Below are 15887 nucleotides of genomic sequence, written 5' to 3'. Positions count from 1 at the left end.
AGACAGAGTCTCGCTCTGTAACCCAGGCTAGAGTACAGTGGTGTAATCTTGGCTCACCACAACCTCCACCTCCTGGGTTCAGGCAATTTTCGTGCCTCAGCTGGATTATAAATGTTTGCCACTGTGCCTGGCTAATTTCCGTGTTTTTGGTAGAGACAGGGTTTCACCATGTTGCCCAGGCTGATCTCGAACTCCTGGGTTCAAGTGATTCACCTGCCTCGGCTTCCCACAGCGCTGGGATTACAGGCACGAGGCACTGCGCCTAGCTTAACAATTTTGTTTTTTCGCAATTCACTCTCATGAAGTTTTGGCAAAGTTTTCCGCTTAGTTTTCACTGTAAAAATAAAAATACTTGCTTTTCAATTGCATTTTATCCCTTTATGTAATATTTGATCAACTTACGTACTTAGACTGATATATGCAGTTAGGAGCACATACAGTGGTACCGCTGACCAGTGGGCAGCACGGTGGCAACAGAAGCAGGCAGGCAAACGGGAGGGTGGTCCACGGCGTCTGTAGTGTCCTGGGCCCCAGTTACTCTGTGTTATGGAGGCAGTGGGCCTTTGCTTCTGTGAAGCAGTTGACGTGGAGCCCAGGCTAGTCAGAGTCAGGACTTTGTTTTTCATGGAATGAAAACAAAAAGAAAACTTAGCTTTCCCTTTCTTTACTGCGTCTGTATCAATCTCAAGTGTCAACTAGATTTCATTTGCTCAGTAGCCACCCTTGTGGTGTTAACTATGTACATTGGTGGTCTAGATTAGTGTGCGTTTTTTCATTATGTTATTTTCAGTCATTTAAAATTTTTCATTAAAATGCACTGTTGTTTTTATTTAAATGCATTTGTATTTTTTAGGGCAAGTGTGGTCTTGGGGAGATGGTGACTATGGGAAATTGGGCAGAGGTGGCAGTGATGGCTGCAAAACGCCAAAGCTGATTGAAAAGCTTCAAGACTTGGACGTGGTTAAAGTCCGCTGTGGAAGTCAGTTTTCCATTGCTTTGACCAAAGATGGCCAAGTGTATTCATGGGGGAAAGGTGACAACCAGAGACTTGGACACGGAACAGAGGAACATGTGCGTTATCCAAAACTCTTAGAAGGCTTGCAAGGTGAGTGCAAACGGAAACTTTTAAAACCCTTCAGGACAGTTTCTTTAGTAATATTTTAAAGTTTACAGGTTTTATATTCTTCACCTGACATTTCATGAATAGCCTGTCATTGGAAACTTTTACTGCCATTTTGGTATAGGTATTGATACTAATTGGAAAGTGGGTGTGTCTACTAAAAGGTGACTTTGAATTATTCTTACCAAACTTAATTTGAAGCCCATTCAGTTTGACAAACATTGCCACTTTCTGTGGCAGGCACCCATTCATCACTCAGCAGGCTGGACTCTGTAAGGGTTCTCTCTGTGTGGTGAGGTCACCAGTACTTGCACTGTAGACACGCCGAGACCGTGAGTGTGCGCTGTGCTGTGGGCCCACATTGGGAGGTGGGATTGGGTCCACCTGGGGCACTTTCATGTGAACTGCTTGCTCAGCTGCAAAGGTGTGCAGCATGCACTGTAGTTGGAGGGAACAGATGGAAGCCAAGGTATGTAGGTATGAGTGCTGGAGCCTTCAGTGTGAGCTGCCGGTGTGGGCGGAGAGGATGGGAGCCTCTACAAGAAGACCCTGAAATTCTTTTATGGTTACTAGGGTAGGGTTACTAGGGTATTCTTTTATGCTGTAGGAAGCTGAGGGGGGGGAATATCAAAACTGTGATGATGGAGGGATTTTCTAAGGTAAATCTGGATTTTTCCAAACCACTTGGCTTAGTGTTTGGGAGATAGTCTTCATCCTACTCGAGAGCTGGTGAAGGGCAGGCAAGTTGACAAGAAAGGAGGGGAGAAGGGAGAAGGCAGTGAGAGGTACATCAGATGGACTTCTTTTTTTTTTTATTGCATTTTAGGTTTTGGGGTATATGTGAAGAACGTGCAAGATTGTTGCATAGGTACACACATGGCAGTGTGATTTGCTGCCTTCCTCCCTTTCACCTACATGTGGCATTTCTCCCCATGCCACCTCTCTCTCCTCACCACCCCCCCGTCCCTCCCCCGTTTCCCCCCAACAGACCCCAGTGTGTAGTGCTCCCCTCCCTGTGTCCATGTGTTCTCATTGTTCAACACCCGCCTATGAGTGAGAACATGTGGTGTTTGATAAGGTCTGAAGTTGAGGCAGCAATTAAGAGCCTACCAGCCATCAGATGGACTCTTAAGGGTTCTGTCTCTCAAGGGTGGGCAGTTTGTATTTTAAGCAGGTGGGCCTGCTGTGTTCCAACACAGGTGTCTTCACAAAGCAGGCCTTGGGCCGCATTATGTATTGGGGCTGGAGTTTGTTGGGTCCTAGTACTATATACATTATTTGTGTGTTTGCTTCTTTACCAAGTGGGTTTGGAAGTGGGATTTTTAAGTGAGACTTAGCAGTTCCTTTCCTCATTAGTTTTATTTTAAAGCATTTTAATATCTTGATGACTAAGAGTTTTGTGTGCTCATACAGTATTTATTATTTTCTTTTCTTTTTTTTGAGACAGAGTCTCACTCTGTTGCCCAGACTGGAGTGCAGTGGCACAATCTCAGCTCACTGCAACCTCTGCCTCTGGGTTCGAGTGATTCTCCTGCCTCAGCCTCCTGAGTAGCTGGGATTACGTGTGCGTGCCACCATACCCAGCTAACTTTTTGTATTTTTGGTAGAAATGGGGTTTCACCATGTTAGCCAGGCTGGTCTGAAACTCCTGACCTTAGGTGCTCTGCCTCCCTCTGCCTGCCAACATGCTGGGATTACAGACATGAGCCACTGTGCCTGGCCTGTTGTCCAAGTCCTTAAGAGACATCGTTTTTATATTTCTGCTGGATACCATCCTTTGCATTTGGTTCCAACTTAACAAAAAGTCATGGAGGTGTTAGGTGTTTGAATTCTCTCTTTATTCTTTTATAAGGTACCTGAAAGGTGAAACTGGCCTGATGCTGTGATGGTCTATTTTGGATAGTGAATATCGTTTTCTAACACTAATAGGAAATACCACCAAGAAGAAGTGCATTCATGTTTGTTTCCTTCCTCCCCAAGGCCTCTGGAGGAGCCTAAGGTGATCTCTGCCTTCTCTGGAAAGCAGGCTGGGAAGCACGTGGTGCACATTGCTTGCGGGAGCACGTACAGCGCAGCCATCACTGCTGAGGGGGAGCTGTACACCTGGGGCCGCGGGAACTACGGCCGGCTTGGCCACGGTAGGTCTGCTCTGCACGAGGAGGAGCACGCAGCAGAGGTGGCTTCTTAAGGGACTTTGTAACAGCAATCATATCTGTTTGAAGGCTCCAGTGAGGATGAGGCCATTCCAATGCTGGTGGCTGGGCTTAAAGGACTGAAGGTCATCGACGTGGCATGTGGGAGTGGGGACGCTCAAACCCTGGCTGTCACTGAGAACGGTATGTAGAGCTCTCACCACCCCGGACAGGCCCTCGAGGACACGCGTGGCCGCTGCCCTGGAGGAAGTGAGCTTAGGGGTAGAGTGGGCCTCACGAGGCCACCCGCCCTGTCGTCCAGTGGGTGTGGGGCTCAGTGGCCTTGGTGAAGAGGCCCAGGTGGTTACTGGGCTTAAGTTTGGCTGGGGCCTGTCAGCTGGTTCGCAGCTGCCACGATTCCTGTGTGGGCATTTTATTTTTTAAGACCGAGAGTTGCTACTTCAGTAAAATTTTGTGATGATATGTTGAGTAAAATGCCTTGAATGGGGCTGCAGACGTTGTCTTCCTCACACTGGTGTTTCTTTGGTGCAAATCTTGTGGGGAAGTGTCCCTGCTTATGCTGTTACTTTCTGAGGTGACTGGTAGCGTAGACGCATCTTACCCTGCAGTCTGGCCTGGGGGGACAGTGGGAAATCACCAGGCAGACTGTGTGTGAACAGCATCATTTTGACCACAGCGTATGAAACTACACGCCCTGATCTCTGTATTCAGGTTTGCTGTGCTGCTTTCATTGACCGCTAATAGTGTGTCACCTACAGTTTCCAGTTTGGGTCAGGTTGGCCTGTTTTTGCAGATAGAGTTGTATTGGCATGCAGGCGTGCTCACTCATTTATGTCTTACCTGTGGCCGCTTTCCTATGACAGTGGCACAGCTGGGTANACGCCACCATGCCCAGCTAATTTTTTGTATTTTTAGTAGAGACGGGGTTTCACCATGTTGACCAGGATGGTCTCGATCTCTTGACCTCGTGATCCACCCACCTCGGCCTCCCACAGTGCTGGGATTACAGGCTTGAGCCACCGCGCCCGGCCTAATTTTTGTACTTTTAATAGAGACAGGGTTTCACCATGTTAGCCAGGGTGGTCTTGATCTCTTGACCTTGTAATTCACCCGCCTCAGCCTCCCAAAGTGCTGGGATTACACGTGTGAGCCACCATACCTGGCTTGGCCCTATCATTTTCTAAGCTTCTGAGATAAGTTGCAGAGTAATAAGTTTATTTTTACTGTGTGTCATTGAATGGTTATTGACTTTCATTTGCCTTCTTGTTTATATTCCCCTCCATTAGTAAAAGAAAGCAGCTACAGTTATTAGATACAGAAATTGTTTACTTCGAGAGTATTTAAATTCATGTTGATAGAAGTCTTTTTTGTTGCTGATGTTAACTTATGGTAGGTTCCTAGGATAGAATTGTTTCCCTTACTGTATTATAGTTTTTCAGCTGAATTATTTTGTATGTTGACATTTCTGAGAAATACCCTTTCTTTTGCTCATGTTAGATTTATCAGCAAGGAAAAATACAATATTTTGCTAAGTATTTAAATAGAAAAAAATGTTTTTAATATTTACATCACGTAACTCTGCGTGAACAATGGTTTTCTTCTTAGGAAACCTTCCTCTGTGAAAAATGTACTGTGCATTGTTATATCTGGGGTGGGAGAATGTGATCTGATAGTTAATTAAAAACACCTTGTTTCTTTCTGGAGGAAAATATGAATAAGGAGGAGAAAAAAGAACAGATCCTTTTCGTATCCTAGCTTTATAATATTTGTAGGCTGTTGGTCCTTTCAAATTGTAGCTGACAGAATACAGGGGTTTTAACAGCATACCAAAAGCAAATGAATTGTGCTTAATATTAAAGTGACAGATTATCCTCAAGAATTTAATATTAAAAGCTTTCTGACCTGAATGGCCTACTGGAAATATCTTTCTTGCAACAGAAGTCGAAGGCTTGAAGCTGCATATGCATCCCTCTTTCCTTGTAGGGAAGAAAGTGATTGATGTGGCTGCGGGCTCCACCCACTGCCTGGCTCTGACTGAGGACAGCGAGGTCCACAGCTGGGGGAGCAACGACCAGTGCCAGCACTTTGACACCTTGCGCGTGACCAAGCCAGAACCTGCAGCATTGCCGGGACTGGACACCAAACACATAGTGGGAATTGCCTGTGGGCCTGCCCAGGTACTGAACATAGAGTTTGTTTGATATTTTTAGGGTTTGGTTTCCCGTTGTTCATGACCAGCGTATAGAAATACTGCTGATTTTTGTTGGTTGTTTTTATGTCCTGCAGTTGTGCTAAACTCACTTATTGTGAGCTTCATTGCTGTTTCCTTAAGTTTTCTTCATGGACGGTTACACTATTTGTATAGAGGGGCAGTTCATTTCTTCCTTTCCAACCTGCTTGCCTTTTATGTCTTTTCCCAGCCTGACTGCCCTGGCCAGGACCTCCAGTGTGAAGCTGAATAGGAAAGGTGACAGTGGGCGCCCTGCCTTACTCCTGACTGTAGGGACAGCAATTCAGTCTTTCACCTTCCACAGTGATGTAAACTGGTTATTTATGTAGATGCCTTATTATCAGATTAAGGCAGTTTCTTTCTTTTTTTTAAAAATGGAGTCTTGCTCTGTCACCCAGGCTGGAGTGCAGTGGCATGATCTTGGCTGACTGCAACTTCTGCCTCCTGGGATCAAAGGATTCTCTTGCCTTGGCCCCCAGGTAGTTGGGATTACAGGCAGGTGCCACTATGCATGGCTAATTTTTGTATTTTTTGTAGAGACAGGATTTCACCATGTTATCAGGCTGGTCTTGAACTCCTGACCATGTGATCTGCCTGCCTCGGCCTCCCAGAGTGCTGAGATTACAGGCATGAGACACTGCACCTGGCCTAAGGAAATTTCTTTAATTCCCCCTTTTAGAAGATTTTTTAAAAGTCCTGAATGTATGTTAAAATTTTTAAATGCTTCTAATCTTCTCAAATGAAATGGCCATGCAGTTTTTCTTCTTTAGTGTGTTAGTATGGTGTGTTACATTGATGATTTTTACTTTTTTCTTAAAAAATTTTTTTTTTCTTTTTTAGAGATGAGGTTTCACTGTGTTGCTCTGGCTGGTCTTGAACTCCTGAGCTCAAGTGATTTGCCTGCCTTGGCCTCCCAAATTGCTGGGATTACAGGCGTGAGACAGTGAACCCTGCCTGATTTTAAATACTGATCAAGCCTTGTGTCACTGGGATAGGCACCACTTGGCCATAATTTACTACTCTATTTCATTGTTTTTCTTTTCTTTTCTCTCTCTCTCTCTTTCTTTCTTTCTCTCTCTCTCTCTCTTTCTTTTTTTTTTTCTTGAGACGGAATTTCACTCTTGTTACCCAGGCTGGAGTGCAATGGCGTGACCTCGGTTCACCGCAACCTCCGCCTCCTGGGTTCAGGCAATTCTCCTGCCTCAACCTCCCGAGTAGCTGGGATTACAGGCACGCGCCACCATGCCCAGCTAATGTTTTGTATTTTTAGTAGAGACGGGGTTTCACCATGTTGACCAGGATGGTCTCGATCTCTTGACCTCGTGATCCACCCGCCTCGGCCTCCCAAAGTGCTGGGATTACAGGCTTGAGCCACCGCGCCCGGCATCTCTTTCTTTTTTTTTTAAGACAGAATCTTTTTGACACAGATTGGAGTGCTTTGGTGCAATCTCAGCTCTCTGCAATCTGTATCTCCTGGGTTCAAGCAGTTCTCCTGCCTCAGCCTCCTGAGTAGCTGGGATTACAGGCGCGTACCACCACACCCGGCTAAGTTTTGTTTTGTTTTTTTTTCAGTAGAGATGGGGTTTCACCATGTTGGCCAGGGCGGTCTTGAACTCCTGACCTCAAGTGATCCACTACCTTGGCCTCCCAAAGTCCTGGGATTACAGGTGTGAACCACTGCGCCCGGCTCTATTCTATTTCTATATTGCTTGCCGACATGTTGAGGATTTTTCTGTTGATGCTCATCAGGGATGTTGGTTTGTGATTTTCTTTCTTTGTATTATACTCTCTTATTTGACTTTCTGTCAGGGGAAAGCTGGCCTTATACAAAGTATTGGCATGTGTTCCCTCCTTTTCCATTTTCTGTAAGGGATTGTGTAGAATCAGTGTTATTTCTTCTTTAAATGTTTTTGAATCCATGTGAGCCTGGAGATTTCTTTCTCAAAAGATTTTACGCCAGGCGGTGGGGGGGGGGGGTGGTTCACACCTGTCTTCCCAGCACTTTGGAAAGCTGAGGCAGGCATCTCCTGAGGTCAGGAGTTTGAGACCACCCTGGCTAATATGGCTATATTTTCTACCAAAAATACAAAAAATTAATTCAGTGTAGTGGTGCGTGCCTGTAATCCCAGCCACTTGGGAGGCTGAGGCAGGATACTGTCTTGAACCGGGGAGGCCAAGGTTGCAGTGAGCTGAGATTGTGCCATTATAGTCCAGCGTGGACAACAAGAGCAAAACTCCATCTCAAAAAAAAAAAAAAAGATTTTACAAATTAAATTTGTTTAACAGATACAGAACTATTCAGGTTACCTTCTTTCTAGGGAGATTTTCCTGGTTTGTGTAACTCAGACATTGCTTTATTTCATCTAAGTTGTCTGATTTTTGTGTGTCACGCTTTCCTATGTATTCTCTTACTAACCTTCTGAAGTCTGTGGGGTCTGCAGACCTTCGTTCATTCCTGATATTGATAATTTGTATCTTTTCTGTTTTTTTGTCAGTTTTGCTAGAGTTTTTCAATTTTGTTGAACTTTTCAATGAGCAATCTTTTATTAGTTTTACTAATTTTTCCCTTGGTTTCTTGATTTCAAGCTCATCGATTTCTGCTTTTATTTTGCCATTTGTCCCTTTGGCTTGTTTTGTGTTTACTCTTCTAGTTTCTTAAGGTGGAAGCTTAGATTGCCAATTTAGACCTGCCTTTTTGTGTAATATATAATCATTTGATGCTATAAATTTTCCTCTAAGCAGTGCTTTATATACACCCACAAATTTTGGTACGTTTCATTTATGTTCAAAATATTTTCTGATTTTTCTTGAGAATTGTTGTTTAACCCATGGATTATTATTATTTTTTTGAGATGGACTTTCACGCTTGTTACCCAGGCTGGAGAGCAATGGCATGATCTTGGCTCACTGCAACCTCTGTCTCCTGGGTTTAAGTGATTCTTCAGCCTAAGCCTCCAGAGTAGCTGGGATTACAGGCGCCCACCACCACACCCGGCTGATTTTTTTGTATTTTCAGTAGAGATGGGGTTTCTCCATGTTGGCCATGCTGGTCTCAAACTCCTGACCTCAGGTGATCCCCCTGCCTCAGCCTCCCAAAGTGCTGGGATTACAGACGTGAGCCATTGTGCCCTGCCTGACCCATGGATTATTATGTATGTTGTTTAATTTTGAAGTGTTTTCAGATTGTTCTGTTAATGATTTATAGTCTGATATCATTTGGTTGGAGAACAAACTGTATGTGATTTAATTGTTTAATGATTTAATTGTTTAAAAATTTGTTAAAATTTATTTTATGTCTAAGGACGTGTTCTATCTTAGTGAACATTCTGTATGTGCCCCCAAAATACATGTATTTTGCTGTTGTTGGGTGTTCTATAAATTAGATCTAGTTTATTGATGGTGTTCTACCTTTCTTCTAGATCCTTGCTGATTACTTGTTCCCTCATACTTGTACTATGAAGGGTAGTGTGTATATTATGTGCATATAACAATTCATTGTCTAGTTAGAGTTGCTATTATACCACTTCAAGTGGATATAGACCCTCACTGCCATTCATTAATGTGCATTAATCATTTTGAGAGTGAAAATACTTTAAAAAAATGTTTTTACTTTTTTAGGTATGGCCAAATGAGATGGGGCTAGTGAATTGGGTGAGAAAATTGGAAGCTGATAGTGTGTGAGCTAGACAACCATGAATGCCTTTGGCGTGGGCAGTTAGAGGGATGATACGTGATAATGTAAGGCAGCTCCGTCATACATGCTGGTGACGCCTTTGGAAAGACCAGCAACTGCATTTGGAGATCATTTTAGATTCTTGTGTTTCCTCTTAGAGCTTTGCTTGGTCGTCGTGTTCCGAGTGGTCCATTGGACTCCGTGTCCCTTTTGTGGTGGACATTTGCTCAATGACTTTTGAGCAGCTGGATCTTCTGCTGCGGCAAGTCAGTGAGGGGATGGATGGTTCCGTGGACTGGCCCCCACCGCAGGAGAAAGAGTGCATGGCCGTGGCAACGCTGAATCTTCTGCGACTTCAGGTATTCACGGTTTCTCTTCTTTTTGCTCCTTTTATAAGTGCCTTTGGGATTTGGAAGAAGGCTGATGTGTTTTGAAGGGTATGGGTTTTAGCCTGTTTGGTGAAGTATTGTAAAGTAAGATTATAATATGCTAATAATGTGTGTGAGGCTTAAAAAACTTGATCTGACTCCTTTATATTTGTCCTGGAAGGCAGTCTTGGCATGCAGGAAGAGCGTATATGGTACTGTAATCAGTTTGTTGGCATTCTTACTGTTTTGCTGTTGTTGTGTGTGGATAAATGACTGGGTGAGATCACAGGTGATGGAGAGAGACAGTACTCAGCTGAGAGACCAGTGCTGGCCTGTCTCTCCTCTGTGCTGTGGAAACCCTGCTCTAGGAGTCTTTTGGTTTCCCTGGGCCACACCAGAAAAAGAATTGTCTTGGGCTGCACATAAAATACACTAACAGTAGCTGATGAGCTTTAAAAAATTGCAGGAAAAAAAAAAAAAAGTCTCATAATGTTTTAAGAAACTTTACTTTGGGCTGCGTTCAAAGCCCTCATGGGCCATAGGCTGTCCGCAGGCTGTGGGTTGGACAAGCTTGATCTGCTCAGTAAGCCTGGCTCCCTACAGCATTGCCTTCCTTTCCTCACCGTGAAGGTGATAGCTAGGGTCAAAATAAAGCCACAAAACTCTTCTCCCTTGTAAAACTAAAGCTGGAATCTTTGATGATCGTGTTTTCTTTGTCTTTGTAATAAAACCCTGTGACTTAATGACAAGAACCAAGTTTTTCTCGACATAGTAATTTTTCCCTTTGATTACACAATGATTTCTGTGTAACAACCCATCATGTTCCTCTTCCAGCCCTTCCCCTTTGTGCCCTGGCTTATAGGGAGCACACAACTGAATGTAGTGTTTAGTTGCAGTAATGAAATGAGCGGAGGTTTGGAGTGCGCTTCTCCTCCTCAGGGTCCTCTGTAGCACTCATTTATCACCAATCTGTGGCGTCATGGCATTTGCATGGGTGTGCCCCAGGTGTTTGCCGCTCCTCCTGGTTTGCAGTGATGTTTCTCTTCTGGTTAGTGCCATGGAGTGTGGCCTTGTGCGTGTCAGACTGTCGAGGTGTCCCAAAGGATGGTTTTACATTTGCCTCTCTGGGGTTCTGTGGGTTTCAAAGACTCTAGGTGAATTTTGATGCTCATTTCCTGACCTGTGATACCTATACCTAGATGGGTGATATGCTTTTGATTTCACTTGTAGTCACAGGGCAGGGCTGGGTCTCTGATTTCTGTCGGGTTTCTTGCTATCCAAAGCCTGGGACAGGCACTGTGTTGCCTCCTGGCTGAGGCTGGCTGACAGGCAGGTGATTCTGAATGGCTCCCAGCCTTCTGCAGGAAGCTCAGGTTTAGTGGGTCCTTGTGTGCATTCCCATGTGGGAGGTAGTTCTGAAGCCCAACGGCTTGGCTCTGCTTTCAGAGCCCAGGACTCTTGACTCCTGCTGTGTGTGCCCATGTGAGTTTTGGTTTTGTGCTTCAAGAGTTTCCTTGTATACTCTTAGCTCTGCAATCTAATTTTTAGCAGTTTTTTTTTTTTTTTTTTTCTTTTCTTTTTTTTTGGCGGGTTTTTTTTTTGAGACAGGGCCTCACCTTGTCACACAGGCTGGAAGGCTAGAATGCAGTGGTGCAGTTTTGGCTCACTGCAGCCTTGACCTGCCAGGTTCAAGTCCTGCCTCAGCCTCCCAAGTAGCTGGGACTACAGGTGTGTACCATCACGCCGGCTGATTTTTTATAGAGATGGGGTTTCACCATGTTGGCCAGGCTGGTGTTGAACTCCTGAGCTCAAGTGATCTTCCCAGCTTGGCCTCCCAAAGTGCTGGTATTACAGCACTGTGGCAACTGTTTTGGTGACGTTGTAGCCGTTATTTCTGTGTTTGGTGCAGATCGTTGGGGCGGGGATGGAGGTTGTTGTTGCTGGTTGTTTAGCTCATCTGCTGATCTTGAGCTTTTCTGTGTACATGTTTATAGTGGAGTTAGAAGAGTTCCTCTTAGAAAATACTTCAGCTATGGTGGGTAAGAGTTTTTCAAGTCCAGTTTTTAAAAATACGTAAACTGAGAAGTTATTTTGTCTATTTAAATAATAGTTCAGATGGAGTTTTACTCAGTGTTTATAAGACTTTGAAATTCATTTGTTTGTAGGGTTCTAAGTGAAAATTGTTTTTCTCCTTTCAGTTGCATGCTGCCATTAGTCACCAGGTTGACCCGGAATTCCTTGGTTTAGGTCTGGGCAGCGTTCTCCTGAACAGCCTGAAGCAGACGGTGGTGACCCTGGCCAGCAGCGCAGGTGTGCTGGGCACTGTGCAGTCAGCTGCCCAGGCCGTGCTGCAGAGTGGCTGGTCCGTGCTGCTGCCCACCGCAGAGGAGCGAGCCCGGGCACTCTCTGCTCTCCTGCCCTGTGCAGGTGGGACTGGGGAAGGAACAGCAGTGTTTGCGGGTCAGGATGCTGGGAGGAGATGGTGTTTCACTCAGATTGGCACACACACTTTGTCTATTTCAGTTTCAGGCAGTGACGTGAACATAAGTCCAGGCCGTCGATTCATGATTGATCTTCTGGTGGGCAGCTTGATGGCTGACGGAGGGTTGGAGTCAGCCTTACATGCAGCCATCACTGCAGAGATCCAGGTATGGCCTTCGAGGCTCACCTGGTGGTGAGCTGAGATCGGAAATGCCACACTCACACATGTGGAGGATAACTGAAAACAGTAAAACACCAATCTTTTAGTCACATCTGAGTACTGTTTTTAATTAACTTATTTTATGTACTAATTTTAAAAAGTATTGAGATATTTAATTGTGATAAAATGCTGCATGTTGTCTGTTTCAGTGAATTTAGCAGGTAACCTGTTCATCATGTAGATCATTTCCGTCACCCAGAAAGATCCCTGTGCCCCTTGGTACTTGCAGCCAGGATACTCCCCTGCCCTCAGATTAGATTTATTTTGCCTGCTCTGAATGTTGCACAAACATAACTGTATAGTATATACTCTTTCCTGTTTTGCCTCAGAGAATGATTTTCAGATTCACTCACACAAAGCAGATGGATGCTGTGTGTGTGGGGCAGATCACGTTGGGTGTGTGTGAGAGCCGGTAGCAGGGTTCAAGATTTCAGGGACTTCCCAGAAGGAGGCTGGAGACCATCAGCTGAGGCATCCTGGGCCTTGGATCTGTAAAAAGAAAGCACTGTTTAGAAACTGCAAAACTGAGTTGGGGTTTCCAACAGGGCAGGTGGGGGCCTGTGGGTAGGTGTGTGCATTAGAACGCAGAGGCTGGTATAACTTGGCACTGGGATCAGGGCTGAGCCAGCCTGTGTACCTTCACACCTGCTCATGAGATCACTTGTAACCAACTTCTGTTTATGAATTACAGGATATTGAAGCCAAAAAAGAAGCACAGAAGGAAAAAGAAATTGATGAACAGGAAGTGAATGCCTCAACATTTCATAGAAGCAGGACTCCATTGGATAAAGACCTTATTAATACGGGGATCTATGAGTCTTCTGGCAAACAGTGTTTGCCTCTGGTTCAGCTCATACAACAGCTTCTTAGGTAAATTGTTTAGTTTAGATGTATTTTATTTATTTACTTTTTTCTTTTTTTTCGAGACAGAGTTTCGCTCTCGTTGCCCAGGCTGGAGTGCAATGGCACAATCTCGGCTCACCGTAGCCTCTGCCTCCCGGGTTCAAGTGATTCTCCTGCCTCAGCCTCCGAGTAGCTGGGATTACAGGCCTGCGCCACCACACCTGGCTAATTTTGTATTTTTAGTAGAGACGGGATTTCTCCATATTGGTCAAACTGACCTCAAACTCCCAACCCCACGTGATCTGCCCACTTCAGTTTCCCAAAGTTCTGGGATTATAGGCGTGAGCCACCATGCCCAGCCTATTTATTTACTTATTATTACTATTATTATTTGAGATAGGGTCTTGCTCTGTCGCCAGGCCGGAATGTAGTGACATGATCTTGGCTCACTGTAACCTCCGCCTACTGGGTTCAAGCAATTCTCTTGCTTCAGCCTCCGGAGTAGCTGGGTCTACAGGCATCCACAGCTATACCTGGCTGATTTTTGTATTTTTAGTAGAGACAAGTTTTTACCATATTGGTTTGGCTGGTCTCGAACTCCTGACCTCAGGTGATCCACCTGCCTTGGCCTCTCAAAGTGTAGGCATTCCAGGCATTAGCCACTGTGTCTGGCCTGTATTGTATTTTAATTCATAATTTTTGGTTTTCATATTCAGATAGTGAAATCTAGCACAAGGATCTCAAAAATTTTGTTTGGTTATTGAAGAAATATTCTGAAAATTACGTAGTGTAGATTTTAGGATAAAGAACAGACCCTTTTAAATATAGGTGAGAGGAGAGGTTGGGGGGTATGATGATATTCAAAAGATTTTCACAGAAGAGAAATTGGGGTGTGCAGCAAACATGTACAAAGATTCTGATTAATAAGCAGGTGGATACAAATAAAAATCTCATGGTAAGGTTATTTTTAAAACTGGTTGTATCATGGCCATACTTTATGTATTACAGAGTTATACAGACTACTTTGTAAGATAACTTTTCTTTTCAAAACTAAAGCCAATGTGAAAGAATTGTGAATATTGTTTTAGAAGGCCAGACTCAACCTGTGAACAGAGGCTCATGTTGGCAGAGGCCAAACGGTCAGACAGTGTCGTCTAAAAATGGTCATTCCAGAAAAGCAAAAAAGCAAGGTGATTCGTGAAAGAAATTTATTAGAAAAGGAAACATATTTGTACGTCTGTTTAATAAAAATCTTGCTTTTCGTAAACACGGGTTCCTGGCTTTAGTTTCTACATGTGGAGAAAGCAGAGCCCTGGCAGGTTGGCTCGGGCAGCTGAGCACAGAGCCGGGGGCCCTGGGCAGTGGCTGTTGCTCTCAGCTAGCCTGCATGGGGGCATGGTGGGCCTGCAGTGTGGGCTGGGCCTGTGGTGTGGGGTGGGCCGGCTGTCCACAGCCAGAAAAACGAACTTAGTGGACACACAGTAAAATTTTGAAACAGGAAGTTTTAGAGCTAGTTTCTATCATAGATTTTAGTAAACGCTGTTTCGAAAAATACTTTCCTGATGTTTGTTTTTGTTTTTGTAATCTAATGATGCATAGTTCACACATTGTGGTCTTAAACAAATGGAAATAAAAACTCAGCTTACTATAGTTGGTGTTAATGGAAGGAGCTTGGGATTTGTTCTCAGAAAATTTTCTTTGCAATGGCTCGTTCACACAAGTGAACTTCCAACGCATTAACTGTGTGAGTAAGAATAAAAGCTGTGTACTTTTGCAGAGTTAATTAAGAATCAAATGAGAAAATGGATGTTCAAAACTTTGTAATTAAAATGTAAAGTTATATGCAAAGTTTTAAAGTGAGTATCTTCTAGAGGTGCTTTACTAAGTTCTTGAATGCCTCTCCCTTTTTTGAGGAGACTGTCTCATGGGCTGAAGGTGTCTTTGGCAGTGGGTGAGTGCAAGGCTCTTGTTGTGGGCCCCTTGTTCTCATGAGGGCAGTGCCCGTTTTCCTTGTCTCCTGATTGCCGAGAGAGACTGGCCTGTTTCACCTGCAGCTGTGCATTTTCAGCTGCAGCTGTGCTGGCCAGTCTGGCTAGCACGCACACAGTTTGCTGATCAGCACTTGAAGTGTGTTCAGCATAGCTGAGACACTGAATATTTTATCTGTGTAATTTTTATTAATTAAAATGCAGATTTAAAAACTTGATTTCATTATTAGAAAGCATTTATGTTTGGAATAACTTGGCTGTGTGAGTCTACTTCGTCAACTGTGTATTTTATGAGTCTTAAGTGCAGATCAGCTATTTTCAGTGCAAATTGTCCAAATTGAAATGTGCTACGTATATGAGCTACCCTGATGGCTTCTGAGGACTTAATGTGAAATGACCTGTGTAAAATATCTCAGTAGTTTTTTCTTATATTGATTTCATGTTGAAATGGTAATATTTACAACCTGTTGGGATAAGTATGATACGTTATTAAAATTATTTTTATTTTTTTATTCTTTGAGATTGCAGTGGCACAGTCTTGTCTCACTGCAACCTCTGCCTCCCGCGTTCAAGTGATTCTCCTGCCTCAGCCTCCTGAGCAGCTGGGACTACAGGTGTACTCTGCCATGCCTGACTGATTTTTGTGTTTTTCTAGAGATGGAGTTTCACCATGTTGGCCGGGCTGGTCTTGAACTCCTGACCTCAAGTAATCTGTCCGCCTTGGCCTCCAAAAGTGTTGGGATTACAGGCGTGAGCCACTGTGCCCAGCCATTATTAAAATCAATTCTTTTTCTTTCTTTTTTTTTTTTTT

The 15887-nt window shown here is 44.1% G+C and overlaps 1 protein-coding gene across 1 annotated transcript in view; it reads left to right on the top strand.

The window, feature by feature from the left end:
- Positions 1 to 15887, top strand: part of HERC2 (HECT and RLD domain containing E3 ubiquitin protein ligase 2) — a 211465-nt gene that overhangs the window by 57587 nt on the left and 137991 nt on the right. Inside the window, exons 15-20 of the mRNA XM_017508492.2 lie at positions 854 to 1105; positions 5257 to 5450; positions 9335 to 9535; positions 11743 to 11971; positions 12068 to 12192; positions 12937 to 13115. Coding sequence (XP_017363981.1) covers positions 854 to 1105; positions 5257 to 5450; positions 9335 to 9535; positions 11743 to 11971; positions 12068 to 12192; positions 12937 to 13115 — 1180 coding nt within the window. The remainder of the gene's footprint in view (positions 1 to 853; positions 1106 to 5256; positions 5451 to 9334; positions 9536 to 11742; positions 11972 to 12067; positions 12193 to 12936; positions 13116 to 15887) is intronic.

The sequence above is a fragment of the Cebus imitator genome, unplaced genomic scaffold (genome assembly GCF_001604975.1).
Source record: "Cebus imitator isolate Cc_AM_T3 unplaced genomic scaffold, Cebus_imitator-1.0 Scaffold392, whole genome shotgun sequence".
Classification (NCBI taxonomy): Eukaryota; Metazoa; Chordata; class Mammalia; order Primates; family Cebidae; genus Cebus; species Cebus imitator.
This window is presented reverse-complemented; position numbering and strand designations above follow the sequence as displayed.